The sequence below is a fragment of the Hakea prostrata genome, chromosome 10, assembly GCF_041222555.1.
Source record: "Hakea prostrata isolate BN-2017 chromosome 10, UWA_Hpros_2, whole genome shotgun sequence".
Lineage (NCBI taxonomy): Eukaryota > Viridiplantae > Streptophyta > Magnoliopsida > Proteales > Proteaceae > Hakea > Hakea prostrata.
The window spans coordinates 3,464,595-3,484,699 of record NC_142609.1 but is presented as its reverse complement, the minus strand read 5'-3'; the positions used below and the strand labels follow the sequence as shown (position 1 = coordinate 3,484,699).

General features: G+C 36.8%; 2 protein-coding genes across 2 annotated transcripts; both read right to left on the bottom strand.

The window, feature by feature from the left end:
- Nucleotides 1-801: 801 nt before the first annotated feature.
- LOC149001527 (Signal recognition particle, SRP9/SRP14 subunit) lies at nt 802-8,867 on the bottom strand. The gene is made up of 4 exons (XM_089137898.1): nt 8,512-8,867; nt 7,808-7,901; nt 7,581-7,690; nt 802-1,154 (listed from the first exon to the last, which is right to left on the bottom strand). Exons 1-4 carry the CDS (start codon nt 8,512-8,514, stop codon nt 990-992), a joined length of 372 nt encoding a protein of 123 aa, XP_088994024.1. The 5' UTR covers nt 8,515-8,867; the 3' UTR covers nt 802-989.
- Nucleotides 8,868-10,019: 1,152 nt separating this feature from the next.
- Nucleotides 10,020-19,211, bottom strand: LOC149001526 (protein cornichon homolog 2-like). Its single transcript, XM_089138310.1, has 4 exons — nt 18,840-19,211; nt 14,572-14,753; nt 12,205-12,327; nt 10,020-10,505 (listed from the first exon to the last, which is right to left on the bottom strand). Exons 1-4 carry the CDS (start codon nt 18,912-18,914, stop codon nt 10,433-10,435), a joined length of 453 nt encoding a protein of 150 aa, XP_088994436.1. The 5' UTR covers nt 18,915-19,211; the 3' UTR covers nt 10,020-10,432.
- Nucleotides 19,212-20,105: the final 894 nt, after the last annotated feature.

Here is a 20,105-nt window from a genome sequence, read left to right as displayed (position 1 = left end):
TCCACTTGTCATAACTGATCATCTTTCCAAATTTGATAAATGGAATGCAAAAAGTCCAAATCACCTTCCCATGGAAGCAGTTTATGCTCTTATGATGCTTTTTTACCACTGCTGGTCGTATCCTTAAATTTTCTTTTATTTAGATATAGACCCTACTTGAGCTTGTGGTGAAGAAGTATTGGGGAGCACATGGAAACCACTTAAATTTTTTTTTTCTTTTTATTATTTATATGTGTACCTTTTCTGATTTTGTGGTGAAGAAGTGTGGACGGAGCACATGCTATTCCCTTGATAGGAAGGTGATCCATACTCGGAATGCAAGGTGGTTGACCAGTTTTAAACACTTGACCTAAAAGATTGGATGCATAAACAATAAACACTTATGACCTGAAAAATTGGATAGCGATATTAACATCTCAGTATTGTATTACACTAACCAATATATTTTAATCAACGAAGAACCGATCAACTCGGGCATCAAGAATTTTTTTTTTGGTAGAAGGGCATCAAGAATTTGAAGCTATCAAAAAGTTTGTTGGTTGACCAATAACATAAGATTTATTGGATCAAAAAGAGAGATCAACCATGAGAGATGAGACCTAGATAACGAAAATTCCCACAAGTCTTACCCTTGTGAAAGGCTACCCAGTTGTAACTGTACATTTTGGAAGGTAAAACACCTCCATGGTCAGCAAAATGATAAGCTTGAGGTTCCATCTCAACCATATACCCAATACTTCCACCCAGTTCAGAACTTTTAGCCAATGCATCATCAGTAGCTAAACCAAAGACGACAGACGATTTTTAACAAACAGACTCAATACCAGAGATTCAAAAATTTTCATTTTACCTGTCTATTATCATCCAAAACTCAAGATAATAAACAAAAAATGTGAATTGAAAACATAACCCTTTTAACTACTAGAATTTCAAGATCGTTTTGGAAGGACCTCTCAATAAAAGCTCAATGGTGCCTAATAGGACCTGATTCAGGCAGATGTTTTAGACGCAGGCTTTTTGGAACCTTCCCGTTTCTTATCACCTTCTACAGCTTTCTTCTTGTCCTTCCTTTCCCTCTTCTTTAAGGCATGCATGTGGGCTTTTAGAATTGTGGCATAAGAAGCTTGGAACCGTTGGTGATCCTTTGCTGATACCTTAAATTAACAGAATTCTGAAGTTAAGAAGCAAGTACAAAAACAAACCTGAGATATCAAAAAGCATTGCATGCATAATTATGCTTGACCATGGAGCAAGTCATGTCTGATGCTCTCAATGTGACTAAAGTTACATTGACGAAAGGAAATTCTTAAAAAGAAAAAGATCAAATAAATAAAGCCCACAAGGAGAATGGTCATTCATACAATCAGAAAGCATCCAAAGTTCAAGGCAGAGCTCCAATAACATAATGAAACTTTCCTTTTTCGGAGCAATGGAGCTCAAGGAAGGATAGAATAACAGCAAAAGAAACAATAACCATATGTGGGACATAAATGTTCACGTCCTTTAACAATATATTTTTTTTCCCATTACTTTTCATGTAAGTAGAGGTATATTATCAAAAGAGAAGGTTCCCAAAAATCAAATGTAATGAGAAGCTGACATATGAATATAATTTAATACTTGAAATTTAGGTAGCAAACTAAGTATGTGATGCACCTCAGTCAACAGGTGGCAGCATACCTCAGCCCTCAACTGCCAGCACACATACTGAAGCCATGGCAGGGGAACCTGTTCCAGTAAGGAGATCCTCCTGTAATAGAAAACTTCCTTCCTCAAAGAGTTCGCAACGGCATAGAGCGGGAATTAACAACAATTAGGAGGGAACATTGGGTGAATTGGGAAATCTGGGAAATTTCTAGAATTGAGTTACTTCTGTGTAAAAGAGGAAGATCTGAATATGAACGGCATCGAAGAATTAACCATCCTCAAACCTCTTCTTGTATCTCCTCTGCTCTATCTCTTCTTGCTGTCTCTCTTCTTGCTTTCTCAAATTTTTCTCTGGTATAGAATTCCAGGTCAGTTCCAACAGTATGTCAATAGGGAAATAGTCTGGAGATTTATCTCTAGGCATTCAAAGTTTTGGGATAGTTTGACAAAATGTGTGTTGGGTTCACAGGTCCTAAAACAGAAAAGGGTACACTAGCTAACCATTTCAATGTTACGCCAAAGTTTTGGTCCTTCGAACAGTTTCACTAACACTTTAATTGAAATTGTTGATGGCACTTATTAGTATGAATGCCATGTTCACACGAAATGGGTCTGCTACAGTCCCTAAGAAAACAATGTTTTCTTGCTTTCATTGCCAAATTACTGACGTACAAGGTTTGGATTTGTCAAATCATCGATGTAAAAGGTGCTGCATTGTTGGAAAAATTGTGCAAGATCCAGAGATGGAGGGATCATCTTTCCCAAAACAAATATTTTGCAAAATGAAATTGAATAAATACGCAATGGTTGGTATCCAATTTTCCATATTATGGAATATAGTGCAATCTATGACATCACAGAGAGCCACAATTCAATTTTTACATAAAAGTTTTCAGATTTTCTGGGAAATTTTTTATTACTTGCAACAAATCACAAGTTCTTTTGGGTCCAAAAATTAATTATTTCTAGATTTTAAAAATATACAAAAATGGAAAGAAATATATATATATATATATATATATATATATATATATATATATATATATATATTGGTTAGATGAAACTACTGGGGCTGTATTTACAATTGAAAATGATGATCATGTCATGTTCCATTATTATCTGTGATAAATTATGGTATTATTTACCAAAAAATTATACTTTATCTTTACAGGAAGAAGTTTTCTGTCCAGGAGTATGACTCAGAAGCCAAGGAGTCAGAACAAGATGTGCAGGTGGAGGAGGGTTGCAGGAGGGAAGAAGAGAAGGTAGTCTTCCTCACACCTATATTACTTCTTTAATAATATGGAATAATTTACTTACAAGTTACACTCCTGGGGTTGTTAACTTTGGCGTTGGTGTTTTGTGTCCCTTACCCCCTCTTGGTGTCCCTGTCTCTTTCCGGTGGTTGTTTTCCGGGGGTGCTGTGGTGTTTTGGCCCTTCCGCGTTTTTTTCCACTCATTTTTTATTAAGAAAAAATTAGCAGGTAGCTAATATTAAATGTAATTCAACCCTCCCCCCCCCCCCCCACTGTAATTATGTAACAACCAAGAAGATGCAGAATGGCTACTAGCCTACTACAGGTGGGAGTGGAGATAGTAATGGGAGCATGAAGTACCTACACGACATGGTAAGAAAAATTCACAATCTAGTTATTGTCACAAGAAAATAAATTTCCGTGCAGGGGAGAGAGACAGTCTAGTTGCCACAGGGTGTCACCAAATGTGCATTCTTATGAGGCAAAGCAGGCCATGGCTGAGCTCCTGAAGGGAGGAACCACAGAAGCAAGCATAAATAAAAAGGGCAAGAGCAGAGTTTGAGGAGGCAGTTCTAGCGAGACACCCACCAGCAGCAAGGCTGATGCTGACAGTGGTTACAATGCCTATTGATTTTGAGACAGGCAGAGAGGAGACTGTTCCGATTGGCTTAGGCAGTGAACCAAGTCTCACATCACGTGGAGAGGCCTAGCAGAGAAGTGAACGAAATGCCCTAGGCATTTCGGCTATAGAGCAGCTACACTAGAGCATGGTTGTCAAAGCGTCTGCCTAAGCGGCAAGGCAATTGAAAATTTTGAACCACTTAATTGACGCCCACATTGCAAAGGAACTCCAAGGCCCAAAGTGATATAGGCCCAAACATGACCCTTGTGCTCATTGGCAACAAAATGTGAAGCATAAGCCATCCTCAACATAAAAAATCAATGAATCAATAAATGCCTAGGTGTCCGCTTTGACAACCATGGTTTGATGAGATGAACTTATGTTTGTGTTCTTTTTTTGAATAATTTTTTATTTTTAATTTTATATATATATATATATATATATATATATATATATATATATATATATATATATTTTTTTTAATTTCTTTATTTATTTATTTTTTAATGAATGTGACTATTGAACAAGCTTATTATAGAAAGTAGTTGTATTAAAAAAATTGACTCAACTATTTTGGTCACCTTAGTGCTTTGGTTTGTCACCTAATCGCCTAGGCGGAGCCCTAATCACTTTGGTCGCCTTGCCGCCTTGACAACCTTGCACCAGAGGCAGGGAAGAGGAAGAAGAAGCCAGAAGGGGAAGCAGCCTTTCAAGAGATCACTAAGGGCAGGCATGTCAACCTCCAGTACTAGTTGTAGACAATGATCCCTTTGAGGTGCTTCAAGCCTTCAAAAGGATCCCAGTCTACAGGACCCAGAATTCCAAAAAGAACTATAAAACATGCCTGGTTTAATATGAAAGCATAACTTCATGATGTTGTTTCAAAGTTCTTATTCTATAAGAGGATCCCAGTAAATGTTGCTCAGGGAGCACACTACCAGGCCATGCTTGACACTGCAGAGCAAGCTAGCCCACAAGTGAAGGGGCCCCACTCAATCGTATCAAACAAGTATCAGACATTCAGACTCTTTTTATTTTTGAGGGGGGGGGGGGGAGTAAAACAATTACCAGATATCTTGACAATACAAAACACTGTTTATCTCTCCCCTCCCTGTGCACCAGGTCCTGCCTCATCTCACACCACCCCCACCCCATGTGCTTTCTAACCGCTACCTTCGGGTCTACCTTGTTAGCCATCAGAATTGGCTTTGTTTTGGAAGATAAGTTCTCTTCACCTCAATCTCCACTCAATATAAGTTTGACACCAAACTGTTGGCTGGTCAACATAAGTAACTCGTATTTGCTAGCTTCCGTGTTTAACTTATTCTGATCTGATTCTACTATTGATGACCTTCTGCAACTACTAACAATCCTACTGCAAAGTTGAGATTAGTTGAAGTTCTACACTAGAAAGGAGTTTACTTTATTTATTAAATTTATGTTGGAATAATACTTCGAATAGGAGATTACAAGTTGGTTTGAACTTTGAAATATATATCCAATCATGTTAGGTGTAAGATTGCAAGTCTATTTGCTAAACTTCAGTTTTCTGAAACTTTACTGCTGTGGATTCTATCATCATTGTTGATTCAGCAGTTTACTGGGGGAGTTCTAAAAGAAGTCTTCAATGGATTCTAAGGGAACTAGGTGAACCCCAACCTGGTATCTTCTATCTTTTCTACATCATTCAGGTCAGAATTTCTACCTATTATGTCCGTGGTTCACTGTTTACCCGACTTTCAGTTTCAGATTTATCCTTAGTTTGAATTTTGGTTGTTGAATTGATTACTGGCTTTATTCTGATTTCAATTCAAGGATTTATTCCAGAAGTAAATTATGTTTTAAAGTCCAAATCAAATTTCTAAAAGGTTCTAGTTTTCCTAGATTGTTGTTGAGGTGAAAAATGTGCTCTTAGCTCCATGATTTGTTCTTGATCCAATTATCCAAATCTAGTTCCTGAGATCAAAACAATGGTAAGAGTGGCCCCCTCTAGGGACGGGAAGTCACCTTCAATGATTAAGTCAGTTCAGGTAAGAAAACCAGAGACTCCTCTTAAGAAATAATGCTCAAAGAAATGAAGAAGAAAACGTTCTTCAGGAGTTAAAATGCAAGAGAATAATGGCTGGAGTGTTTTTTTTTTTGTCATACCGTTGTTCAAGCATAGAGATGGGTTATATAGCTGATCCATACCTAAAGAGATAATGGATGCTTCACAACCCTTAGATGCTTATCTGATGAGATGGAGGGTGGAGATGACTTCTTGCATAGAAGCTTGCTTAACAAGCTAAATTGAGTGATCTTCATGTCAGTTGAAGACTTTGTTGGTGAATCGAGATGTCAACATCAGATTGATCTTGAGGTGACACTTGCTCATAGTTGGGGGGATAAAAAGGATAGATGCAATATTCAAGACAAGCTTGTGTTATGTGAAAAGATTCTTTGTCAACAAAGAGCATTTAATGCATTCTCACGGTCAACGTATGCGACAATAGAAATGAGAGCTCGATGCAACAAGGAGAACTGGTTAGGAAAGGCCCCTGGTTATTAAGCCTACCCCGATCACTAGAAGGATGCTTCTTAAGCCTTTCCTTTAACAACAAGCTCAGAGAAGCGTTTGCAACTTTGTTGCTGAAAAGCGTTTGCAACTTCACTGAAAAGATTTTTCATCTCTCAGCAAACTCCTACCCTCAAGGCCTTGAACATTGGCAATATACTCTTCATAATAAGATTTATCATGAAGACTAGAGGGCTAATGTTATGGTCATTTTAGTTCAAGCCAATGAACCGGAGCAAATCATTTGATTGAGTTCAAGGGCTAAAATCTGGACTAAGATAATTTGTCTAACACTTCTTGGACATACAGCTGTCCTCGTGCCACTTCTCGGCAAAAGTAGCAATAGATAAGATATTCAACATATCTTTATGCAAACGTCAGTCACAGCATTCAATTCAGCATTAAATGCCCCAAGAAACATTAAATATTCTTTGTTGACAAAGAAACTTTTCACGTAACCCAAGCTTGCCTTGAATATTGCATCTATCTTTTTTGTCCCCTCAACTGTGGGCATGTGTCACCTCAAGATCAATCTGATGCTGACATCTCAATTCATCAACAAAGTCTTCAACTAACGTGAAGATCACTCAATCTAGCTTGTTAAGCAAGCTTCTCCAAGAAGTCATCTCCACCCTCCATCTCATCAGATAAGCATCCAAGGGTTGTGAAGCATCCATTATCCCTTTAGGTATGGATCAACTATATAATCCATCTCTATGCCTGAACAACGGTAAGACTTAAACACTCCAACCATCATTCTCTTGCATTTTAACTCCAGAAGAACGTTCTCTTCTTCATCTCTTTGAGCATTATTTCTCAAGAGGAGTCTCCGATTTTCTTACCTGAACTGACTTAATCTTTGGAGTTGGCTTCCCGTCCTCAAAGACGGCCCACTCTCACCATTATTTTGGTCTCAGAAACCAAGTCTGGATCAAGAGCAAACCAAGGAGCTAAGAGTACATTTTTCACACCAACAATTGTAAAATTTTGTTCACTTAAAACTTCTGATTTGCCATACTAAGTAAGAAAACAGTTTCAAATTTTGTATTCTTAGTTTGAATCCTTGGCTGAGTTTTACTTAAATCTCTAAAATCCCTTTTCAGTTCTGCAGATTTTTTTATTTTTTATTTTTATTGTAAGATCCTAACTGTCAAGATTGGATCAAACTTCACCAGTCAAAGCTACCTTTTGGTTGAGCTCTCCGACTAAATATGATCTGATGTATTCACATTACTTAACTTCCTTAAATTCTGGTTCAAGTACCTTTTCATGCTATCCAAAATTCCTTGTTTTATTAACTGAAAGTCTCACACACCTGTTTGATGATTGGAGTGCTGTTTGCCATCATAATAACTCATAATGTTCAGCAACTTAAATAATATGATTGCTCATATGCTCTATGCATGAATACAGAGATGTCCGGTCAATATAAATATGGATGAAAAAGAAGAAAAAAAAACACAGCTAATAGAAATAAACATATGAGCAGCAGAAAACATACCGAAGTTGCAATAGTCTTTTTACCATCAGTGGCCCGAACAAGGCATCTATATTCAATAGCTTCACCAGCACTTTTCATTTTATTTTTCTTCGCTTTAGACTTCATAGATGCTAAAGAACCAGAAAGTTACACAACCAAGACTCAAATTAAAAACCAACGAAACAGGTAGGCATTCAATGACCACAAGAAAAAAGTACAATGAGGAAGCAGTTAAGAAGCAAATTTACATCGTTTAAGGGTGACCCAGACAGAGCCTTTTTCGGTGCTGCGTTCATACATGCTAGTAAGCTCATTAAGGAAAGGATCCGGTTGCAAATGAACCTAATATAAATCAAATAGAAAAGCATGAAAGGCACTTCAGTCAGTCAACAATGAGCTTAATTTTATAAACCCCTCAAAAAATTAAGGAATTCCCCCAAAAGCTTCTGGGAACAGAAGAACTACAAGATTAAGGAATCGAAATGTATTTGGTAATGTCTTCCAGAATGCCAGAAATGCAGAAGACAACGTCTTGGCTAGAAAGCACGAATTAGCAAGACATTGAAAAAATTGCCCATTATTTGGAAAAGGAAAACTAAAACCTAAAAGTTATTCTCTGCATAAATATGCAGACGAAAAGCAAAATGAAGGAACCACCAGATAGTAGATATTGATATCAGGCCAAAATTCACGTCTACAGGTATCAACCCCAAACAGAAACAAAAGAATTACCTACATTATTAACACTGTATAACTATTTTTGGAGGGATCAAATAAGAGGAGTTGTAGACATGAAATTTAGCAATCATATCTCAATGATTCAAACATTGCTTAGATCAAATAAGATGAAAATTCACATGAAGTCTGAACGCTAAAACTCGTAATTAAGGCAGTAAAAGCTTAAAATGCAGGAAGAAAATGAGATCCATCATAAAGATAGTAAGGGATCTACCATGGCGGATTGAATTTCCTTCTTTTCTTCTTCAACCGTGCACTGCTGGTCTTCAAGAATTGGCTTCCTACACGCTTTTCGTCTAATTGAAATAAGGCTATCCGTGCATGCTCAATAACTTACCTGATTTCAGAATTATTTCAATCTCAAAACCATAACCTGAGATTTCGAACCTGTTTCGAGCAGGTTGATACTTGGATCTACAGTCGAATGAATCTTCACTGCATCCACGATGTTGCGCTGCTGCTCGAGCCTCGAGCTCGCTTCTGTAGGAACTACTCTGCCTGCGCTGTTCTGGCACCGTTGCCGCTGAGAGAATCGGAGATGGGAGAAGAAACGAAAGGATATTTTTTTGGGGGAAGGGCGTTGAGAGAGAGTAGATCGTACATTGGTTGAACCATTGGAAATCGGTTCGGTTCGTTCGCCAACCCGTTTTGTCTTTACAAAAACGTATCGGCTGCGTTTGTTTGCACAGGAGTGGGGAAAAAATCGTGGAAAAATAAAAATGTAAACCCGTAATAGGGTGAGAAAAAATGAAAGGAAATGAAAAGATTTTGTGAAAAAATGTTAATGGTGGATTTTTTTTTCATGCTTTTCTACAAAGTCTCACATATTTTGTAGGTTTTAAAAAATCAAGGTGTAAGAAAGTTAGTTTGTCTTATCAGACAAGTTTCCTTAATTTTAAGAAGTTTGTCTGTAATTTATCACTTCAAACAACTTAAAAAAAATTTCACACCTCTTTTTAAACAATCAAATGAGATCGGCCTAAGACCCTATGGTTGCGTTTGTTTTCTGGAATAAAGGTGGGGTGGGTGAATATATATGGAAATATTCAGACCAGCCGTATTATATTTGTTTCTAACCGTGTTTTTACCACACATTCTAGAACGCCTTTGATTTAAATTTGGCCATCTTTTTACTCAAAAAAACTGGTCTCGTTTTTCCCTTTCTTTTGGAATGAGTAGTTTGTGGGTGTGGTTCTAGCACATTGGAAGGCAACCACCTAAAGTCTTAAGAGGTCTGTGATTTGATCATCCGTACCCTTCACATCTCTAATTACATATTAAACAAATAAATAACTCAACATCTATTGTATTTTCAAAAGCTCCAAATTATTTTCCTTTGCCTTCAAACCTATTTCGATTTTCAACAGATAAAGGAAAAAAAATGGTGAAGAAGAACTATGACTGACTTTAAATATTTATTTAATTTGTTTTCCCACTTATAAGAAGGTTTAATAATTCTGTTTGTTTGGATAAGTTGAATAGGAAAAACATCTCCCCAAACTTTGCTTATGCCAAAACCTTTGACACCCTTACTCTTAAGAAGATTCAATAAGGATAAATATATAAGATTCTATTTTAACACTAAAAGTGTTAGGCACAAAAGGATTGTTTGTAACATAAATTTTTTTTATGAAATGTAAACATAATAGTTTTTATAGGGCTTTTCAATGCTTTCTTGATACTGTTTCTAAATGGCAGACTTGGAAAGCTTCTCCAAGTTGGGAGATTCTGTGTAGCAATTGGTGATCTTAATAACAGGGGAAACAACTTTACCTTTGAAATCTGAATGCCATCTGCTCGATTGAAATTCTACAAAAAAATTGGCCTAATTTTTGGAAGGTGGATGGAGAAAAAAGTGCCCCTTAAAACACCAAAACCCATCCATATCCACATGGAACAAACCAAACTTGTACACAACAAACAGAATCATAAATATGAAAAGGGAGAGATTTAATACAGCATGTCAAACAAAAACTATAGGAATATGAGTACCATATTCTACAGAACATTTAGGATAATTCAGCTCTTCTAGGCAAATACTGAGGTTTCAACCCCCTTGAACAGAGTTATGATCAATGTGCATCGGCTTGTATAAGGCTGAACTTGAGGTAACCACACTTCTAAAGCAAGGTATGTCAATATATCCGAGATTCATGAATACGAATATCGTCATCATCAAAAACGGATGTAATAACCGTTGCTACAAGTCTGCGAAGAATCAATAATTATCATGGTCAGTATTGAGATTAAAAAGGAGAACTCAAAAGTCGACTAAGTTATCTAATACTTCTCTACGCAAATCTGTATTTGTGCCTTGTGTATTCCATGTGTAGAGCTTGTGAACTTGTGTTACATGTGTATGTGCTCGAGTATTTATTAGAAAAGGAAGGTAACCATATTTCAGACTAACAAACTTTTGATGATTTTCCTTCTGATAGGGTAAGAAGGAACCCCCCCCCCCAAAAAAAAGGGGGGGATGAGTGTCTGAAAGAGTTTAACTGTTTAAGACCTTGGAACATGACTTCCAAGCTATAGATTGTAATGCAGTACAGTAAAAACATGAGTAAAAAACAAAATCTGGCCAGGTTTCCTCTGTAACTGGAGAATACAATTGGTAAGTGACCTTTGTAATAGATCTTCTGAAGGGGAAATACATGGTTTTACTTATGGAAAATCCTTGATGTCTGGGTCTCTTAAAGACATTTGCATAACCTTTCATGAGTTGAAAGAAGTCAATCCCTGGCTCTTTTTTAGGGGCCAATAATTGGAATTTTTGCCACTATTTGAATATCAAATGCTTCCTCGAAGTTTGTTTCAACTCTGGTCAAATATTTCCTCTCTGTTATGAATAAGGAAGACACCATAGTTGGGAATTTCAAAATGTAATGTTTTTCCATCACCTGGCATTTCGCTATGGTAATGATAGAGTTGGTTCTAAACGTACTAATGGGGATTACAATTTTTCCACCCTACAGATGTTGCATCCACCAATTAAAATTTATTAGGTCTTCGGTGTATTGTCATCACTTGTGAAGGTCCAGAAGGAATCCTAGGGGCTAGTTAAATCTCCACCAGAAAATAGCTGTAACTATCAACTTCCTTGCCTGATCGGATTCGCATTTGCAAATTAAAATTCTGGTATCCATGAGTTCAATCAATATACAAGAATAATTTCCCAAAGCCAAAACAAGCGTGTAAATCTTATACCATGAAACAGAAGACCAAGTAATGAATGGACAGAATCTTGCACAGAATACCTCAGTCAAACAAAGTAATATGAGTAGCGTAGCCCCAGGTAAGGTAACTTAGGCTCTTTTTGGTATCAATTCTCATTCTCTATTATGCCTATTTAAAATAAATAAGTACAAGAATTCATTATTGGTCAAGAATGAAAAATGGTTTGGTAAATTTTGTCAAAAATAATATGGAATGAAAAATAAGTTTGATATGTCAATAAAAATTTGTTAGAAAATGATAGTGAGCAAGTGAGAAAAGAGGAAAAAAAAAGTATGGTTTTTATAAAAGAATGTGTATTGACTGTTTTACCCTCATCTTAACTATAAAATTTTAAGTAAATTTTGCATAAATGAAGAGAATGAAATTCTCACCATAATTCATAATAGACAAAAAGTATATTATGGATTTTAGAGGTTTTTCAATTATTTTAAATAAAAACAAAACTGATAATAGATGCCAAACAATTTAAAATAATGAAAATTTCTTATAATTGAGGATGATAATTGATATCCAAAAGAGCCTTAGAGGCATCAACAGGTTTGAGCAGGTAATTAGAATTTTATCCACAACAAGCATTGAAACACCCGTAGTATAAAGCATTGAATCAGATAAATGTGCGCCAAACAGGATACAAGATTGTAAGCTACATAGAATTAGGTGGAAAACGTACCTGTAAACCACTATAAAGAAGAGAAGCAAATAAAAGGCGAGCTTGAACATTCTATGCTTTTTCTCGCCATTAAGTAATCTAAAGATCTCAGTGACATCGATAAAATGTTGTCTTCTCATATATCTGAAACATAAGCAGAACATCAGAAAGGTGTTACCCTGAAGAACAGAGATAATGCTGTGCAATGTTTGGATAGATTTAGAGATTTTTCAGAAGAATACAGTGGGAAAGCAACATAACTCTCCAGATTTCTGGTGGAAGTATAAGAGTCCATATTGAACTCAATCGCAAGTTAGTAAGTTTTCTTTTCTATATTCAGACTATTCTATATAAAATATAGTGATCAATTCTGAGGTTTCTCACATTGAGAGGGAGATCTGTTTCATTCTTCTTCTTCTTCCTCTCATTCTTTTGCTCTATTCCTCTCAGTTTTCTGATCCTTAACATGTTATCACAGCTGGGGTACCAGGGGGCCCTAAACCTTTTATATCACAGCCTGGTACTTCTTCTTTTTCATGAAAAAATCTGCATGAGTCTTCAGCAATGGGAGTTGGTCTTCTTCAGAATTTCTGGTGATTGGTGACAGCCCCCTCTGCTGTTTGGTGGAGATATGATGTGAGACTAGTTCACATTAAGATGACAAGGAACCAAGTCCCTTGAAGCTTTTGGTTGGTCTCTGTTAATGGTTTGACTGAGGAAATTTCTCTCCAGGTATGTTTCAGACCTAATCTTTTATGTTTGATAGAAGCCTGGCCCTAAAATTCTGGACTGCACTTGTTTGGTTGGGTTAACCCTATTGTTTCCAACTTAGTTGACTGGATATTGTATTTACAATTCATCATTCGTGTTAGTAGACTATTCCTGATCTGGTTGGCTGAGGAAAACCCGCTGTTCAGCTGCTGCTACTCTGCCTGTGTCTTGTTGAGGAACTGCTGTCTCTAGGTCTGATCATTATTTTCAGGAGGAGCAATTTTACTGCTATGGGGTCTGCTTGATTAAAATTGCTGCTGTGAAGGCTTTATTGTTTGGTTAAGAATGGCCGAAGGCTTATACAGACGAGCAGAGACGGTTTCACTATGAGAAGAATTGAATACAACCCTAATCATTTTTCTGCCCCTCTCAACCTGTTGAGGGACTATATATGTATAGAAGTGAAAACTCTAATTGAATGAAAAGATAAAAATACCTTTTGCACCCAAAAATGCCCAAAACAATAAAACAAGACCTCCAAATAGTTTGGAGTCCACAACCAGTCATATTGAAGAACTCAAAATTCTAAACATGACCCACTGCCCACCTGGTGGTGGTCAACCTAAAAAAAGGACGACCCAGGCACATTTAGGCCCTGAAAGATTTTACATGGTGAAAATTTGTCTTCACCACAACAGTTACAGCCCTTTGTGCTTTATTGAGAATGTGTATTTCAGTGCTGAGAGTGAGCTGAAGTTCACCATTAGCAATCCTCACAGCATACATTAAAGAAGATAGCATCAGTGCAATTATATTGGCTTGTCAGAGTGAGAGAGGCCACCAGCACTGGATCTGGAAACCTTGGATTGTCTCTTGCAACTTCAACTCACCAAATTCCCTCCCAGTAACGTATAATATCTGTAAGTGGATCTCCACTCATCAATAGAGCCCATCCAGTCAATATCAGTCAAGGACACCAACTTTAGACTCCAACTTTTGGGAACAGGATTCCTTTCTGCAGTCTTTGGATCATATAACTATTCTCACAGCATTGACAATGTCTGTAGTGTTGGGAGAGAAATAAATGAGTCTCCCTTCAAAGGTGTTTGTATCTATTTTTATCCACAAAATCACCAATGGAATATTCAGTTGGTGGTTGACATCAATACACAATTCAGCAAGCAAGCATCCATATTTCTTCAAGGCAGTCTAAGGCATACTTTTCTTTGAGATAAGAATGTACCTTTGTTAAAAAAAGATACTTCTATCCCCAAAAAGTATTTGAGATGTCCTCGACCCTCAGTTACAGATTCAGCTGCAACTTGGGTCTTTAGAGATGAAATTTTTGCCTTGTAATCTTCTTGTTGAATGTTTTTTGGAGTAACTCGTCTTACATCGGTAAGTGCTGGGGAATTTTTGCCTTTTCAGATTAGATTTTATAGTTCAAAAGATAGGTGAGCAGTATTTCAGAACCACTTATTTTCTTTTCAAAACATTCCACTTAAATTATTCCAATTATGACAACAAGATTTATTTAGCAGACTATATCGAACAAAAAGATTCTGCTAAGAACATTTCATTTGAAGCTGTAACATTTTAACAAGCCAAAAAAAACAAACTCACAAACAAATATCATATGCAATCCACTAAATGGATCAAAAGATAGTTGATACGTACAATCTTATATGATAATACATAACAGGTGCTGTTATTAGGAACATGAACCAGTGCCACGTGATGAGAAAAAGAGCACATAATGTTCCTTGGACTATAAACTCAGGGATGACCACCGCATTAATGCGAGATGATGAATCATAAGGATTCATGCAATCGAACTCCAAATCTGACAGGCATAAAAGCTGCAGAGAAAAAACATCAAATTTTTAGAAAAATTGAACAGGAGCATTAATGTTGACTTTTTGTAGGAACTAAATACACTCATACTTTTGTTATGAGGCAGTAGAAACTAGAAGAAAGACAAAATCAGTTCCAGAACTCCACTCACACACTCCCCTTTCAAGGAACTCCTATCTCTAACCCACAGCTGAACCAATTCTCACTTATGAATACAAGGAAGACATTTAATTCCATGCAATATCTAGGAAGAATATTAAGAAACCTTTCCTCAAAGAACCAATTTGAGAAATGCATAAATTCAAATTAAAAAAAAATAAAAATAAAAGGTGAGAAAATTACTAGGAATTATAAAAATCTTATAGAATCAAGTCAATATGTACATAACAAGGAAAGTTACCAGAAAATGAACATTATTATCTCTGCAGATAATTCTGAGGAAGCAAATGCAAATAAAAATTTAAAACATGACAACACTTGTTTTCAGGCAGTTGAGAAGCACATGGCTCATAAAACCTAGTTAATCGTGGCAATAAGAACACAATTCCGCTTCATGGCCTCACCCAACATGTAAGGTTAGCCACAAGAGTTCTGTTAACCCATTACACCACTTACCCATGATGTGACAAGTTTGAAAAAATGACTATTTGTCTCTTACCACTTCTACATAATAAGGTGTGTGAGACTGCAGTTGAATTCCTTTAGGAAGATAAAAATTGATAAACTATGTGTTAGTTAAGTAATTTATCAAACAAAAAGGGTAAACCACAAGTACCTTCCCTGTTATCTGATCCTAATGTCATGTCATTTCCCACGTTTTCAAAAAACTAGAACCGCAACCCTGGAACTATCGGAGTTAACTCAAAATGTAACAAGCAAAAGAAAAATACCCTACTAACCCAGTTATATACATTCATAACCCACCTATCTGACAATTCTACCCTTACCTACCTCTTCTTCTTCCTCCTCCTTGTGCTTCTTAGAACACCGCTACCCACCTATCCTTTATGAAACTGTAAACCACATCCACATCTGCAACCCAGCCACCCTCAATCCTTGTTCTTTAACTTAATCCACCCACCCACCCCATCCCCAACTTCTTCCCAGTTCACCACCCCATGCACAGCCTCTTTAAGATACTGAGAAAACAGTTCAGAACCATGCATACACCAACCAGCGGGGTGTAAGGAAGTGATTTGGTTTTGGAAACTAATCAGATTCAGATCCCCATGTACATCCCCAAGTTGTGCCCTCTAATCTTTCTGTGAAACCTGCAGGATTGATATTGTAATGAAGACCCAAATTTCAACATCCAGACACAGAGTGGACAGAAAATGCAAGGCAAAAAGAGACCTTACAACAGGTAGAGCATATCAAACTGGCATCAGTCCAGCACCCCTGATGTGAATCACCAGGACCCCCCTAATAAAGGAAAAAGACCTAGGGCAGCAGCCCTTCTTCCCACAAACCCACTGTGGAACAAAACCAACAAGGGCATTTTGGTCATTTTCTTCCATACCCCATCTAGCTTAGTCTCAAAGGAAGCAGAAGCTCACCAGGACTCCAGATCTATTCTTACTTTGCTGCGTGGTTCACTCCTGGATGGGATATGACAGAGTCCTAATCCATCTAGGAATCTTAGTTTGAAAAGGACTCTTGTAGTCAAAGTCCAAGTAGTAGATAGCAATCTTTTTTAGTCTCTAATTTTGTTCAATTGAATTCAGCTGTAATTAGTAGTTGATAAGTCTTAATTTGAGTTGGGAGTCCTATTAAGAGTAGGGATCTTTTAACTTGTAGGCTTATTTCACATAGAACTCTCTAGGTATCGAGTTCTACTAGGAATTCCTCTGTTTTGGCTATAAATTCAAGGCCAGGGATTGTAAATAATTCAGATTTGATTACTGAAGCAAATATGCAGAGGATTCATAGCCAAGGAGGGTTCAAGCAGAGGCTGTAGGGTTTCTAAGGGTAAACCCCTGCGGTAGCAATAGAATAATTCTTCTACAGCAAAATTCAAGTTTTCCAGCAGCAGCAGCAGCACTTCTTCTTTAATCCTTCCCTAAGCTACAGCAAGTAAGTACCAAACCCCACCCCAATTCCCAACCCTAGAGCCTCCCTCAGCCGTCTCCATCTTCTCTCTTTCTTGCAGCAACGTGGAAATTTCTCCCAAAACCCTTAAACCTATTCCATCCCCTATCCAAAACCTCAATCTCTTATGGAAATAGCTTTACCCCAACCCCAGTAGCCTTCGACTTTAGCAGCAGCCTAGATCCCTCCCACCCAAACCCTAGAAAGTCAGCTTTTGTTTGTGCGAAATCCCAAACCCTACGGCTGAATCTGAATTTGCAGAAACTAAATTTTGACCTAAGTAATAGACCCCTAGACCCTATAAAGTATAACCTATACTGGCCGAACCTAAATAGCATTCTCCTTCAACGGTTCAACCCTAGAGTGACTATAAACCCAAGAAACCCTAGTGGCAAGGTTTTAACCCCAATTCCCTATAGCCTCAGGCTCTTAAAACTCTAATTGATGCTATTCATCAAAAACCATGTAACAGCGGCCCCTCCATCCTTGGTTCACATCAACCCCATAATTGGAAGGCCCCGGAGCAGTCTCAGTAGGAGCAACACCCTATTCAATGCTCAGAGCCTCAGATACGGTGGCATAAACGGTATAATCCCTATAATGATTGGAGACAAAAGGCCGGTGGTCTTACTGTATTCATTATCCTAATGCACAAAAAGGAGGACATAAAGCAGATGTTTCTCTGTTACAGTTGATGCAGAGAATCTGTGAAGAGAATTTATCTCATGATTGCATCAATTAAATTTGGGTCTTTGATTCTTCGTTCTTTTTTTTTTTTTGGTTGAATAAATCATCACCACCAAAGCCCAAAAGGGGAAAAAAGGAGAAGAATGAGTGAGGGAAGAGGGGGTGGGGGAGACAAAGAGAAAGAATAGCCTTCGGTCTACTAGGGCTGCAAAGAAGAGCCAGACCACAGGTAACAACAATGAGCCCGTTCCTTGGGGTATCCAAAACTTGCGGGTGAGGTAGCAACCAGCGTCTAAAGGAGACATTAAAGGAAGGATAATTTGGGATGATTATTTGGCTAAGTGCTCAGTCCTTCCCTTGTGCATCATATTTGATAAGAAGTCATCCAATACACATACAAATTTCTTATAGTCAAACACAAAATTATCCAGCAAGCCATTCCTTCCTTTGCCAATTTGGTGAAAAAACTTGACACATAGCAACTTCTGTGGAAACAACCTTATCAATTCTCATCATAAAATCAGGAAAACTAGCAACAAGATATTTCTTAGCATTGTCATCTTCCAATGTCAACTACTGTAGCCCGTGTAGCATTTGCATATTCATAAGGAGCATATACATTATAAAATCATTTGACAGCAAATTCGAATTTGTATCTGCTTGAAACCATGCTTCCCTGTTGGCTAACTGTTCACTTTGCCAATACAGATTTTATCACTCGCTTCCACCTCTGTCTTAAAACCATTAAATGTTTCAATCTTATTCGATTCTCAGATATTCCTAAGTTCAATTGCTAGGACAATGGTAATTATCGGAATTACTTTCAGCCACCAGTCACCCCCCTTAAATTGTATACCCCCAACCCTAAACTATAGTAAGATATGGTGGACTTGCTTTAGCAAACATCTTCCGGTCATCACTGGCCGGTTAACTATCTCTTCATTTTGCAGCAAATAAATTCTTCTAGGTTAAACATATAATGAGGTTCTTTGAGTATTAATTTAAAATCCTTTAATATGTAACAGATTAGCCGCAGAAGAAGTTAAATTTATTAACTGACAGAATACAAAAATCATTTAAAAAGGGTAAAGGAATCAAATTAAATAAATGAAAGTCCATGTAAGCAGCAGGAGCAGCGGCAATAACATACACAGCACTCCAATAATGGTTCTCCACAGAAAAATTACAATAATGAATTGTCAAAACTATTATCTAACAATAAAATTAGAAAAATATTTCTTCCAGATTCCTCCAATAAAAAGAAGATACACATAAATTAAATGATATGAAGCCTAAGTCATGAAGAAGTAGCATACCTGATAAATAACAACCGCGAGGAGCGCCACTGATACGAAGAAACATATCAACCAGAGAAGAAGATCCCACGACATCGAAGCCAGTCAAGAGACTCAAGACACAATTTTCCGATTAAAGCTCTGCAAACCATGACAAACTCGAATCATTATTTGAGATCAAATGCATTTCCACAGCGACGAAGTGGAAAAACCCTAGTAGACGTCCACAGACTTCATACAAATGGCGGGTCGATGTGAATTTTTAAGAAACAAGCTTAAGAGTATATCAAAATCGGTAATATATAAGAAAATTTCTGTCCAAGACCGTTTGCAGCAGACTATGTAATGTAATCTTTTGCTTGATAATGAATATCAAATTTTTTAACCCAAAAAAGAAAATTTATATCAAAATCAAGAAACAAAAGAGAGAGAATATTAAAACAGAATCATACTTGTTTTTCAATTCAGTAAAGATACACCTATATATCCACGTTTCTTATATGTTTCAGCTTTCAACTCAAATGGAAATTGAGTCATGTAGTATTTTTTTTTAAGAGATTTTTAGAGATGGATTCTTTTAATGTACTATAAACTAATGTTGGGTTTTTTTAGTACAATATATTACATGGTGCCAATGATGGGTTACTAAAGCGGTTAAAAGCTCAACTTTCTTAGGGGAGGTATTGGGTTCGCACCCATTCGGCGGCATTAATTATATATATATAGAAAATCTCCCTTGAGGATATACGTATAAACCAAAGTACCTCTTAGATTATTTAATACAATATGTTATGACTAAATTGCCTTTTAACTATTCACAATATATTTTTTTAACACTACATATTAATTAATTGATGACAAAAAAAAAACATTGATTAATTAATACGTCTACCAAAAAAATTAATTAGTGTGTAGTTTTAAAAAAATGTATATTGTGAATAGTTGAAGGGCATTTTAGTCATAACTTGCATTAAATAATGTGAGGGGTATTTTGGTCCCTCAATGTTTGAAGTTTGAATAAATTTAACGGCAACTAATGGTGTTAGTCTGATTGGAACCCACTAAATTTTTAATATATATCCATGACGATGTCATAGTAGCTTGACTTAGGAAGGTCAATAAAACTCTAAGTTACAATTTCATTTGAAAGATAATTCTTCTACGCTCAGATTAATGAGTAAGAAATGTATTTTAATATTATTTGAATTACAACTTGTTTACAATCAAACTCTCCAACTTGTTTAACTACAACTCAAACTATTATTGATCAGTTGGAGATAAGATCAA

Bases quoted from the DNA above. Each gene is read 5' to 3' on its own strand.
- LOC149001527 (XM_089137898.1), bottom strand. The intron at 7,691-7,807 runs GTAAATTTGCTT...CTGGTTCTTTAG, and splicing joins CTGGGTCACCCTTAAACGAT to CATCTATGAAGTCTAAAGCG. The intron at 1,155-7,580 runs GTATGTTTTCTG...TGTTAATTTAAG, and splicing joins AAAAGACTATTGCAACTTCG to GTATCAGCAAAGGATCACCA.
- LOC149001526 (XM_089138310.1), bottom strand. From the start codon at position 18,914: ATGTCGTGGGATCTTCTTCTCTGGTTGATATGTTTCTTCGTATCAGTG. The intron at 14,754-18,839 runs GTATGCTACTTC...TTTTCTCTGCAG, and splicing joins TCGCGGTTGTTATTTATCAG to CTTTTATGCCTGTCAGATTT. The intron at 12,328-14,571 runs GTACGTATCAAC...CTTATGTTTCAG, and splicing joins ATGTATTATCATATAAGATT to ATATATGAGAAGACAACATT.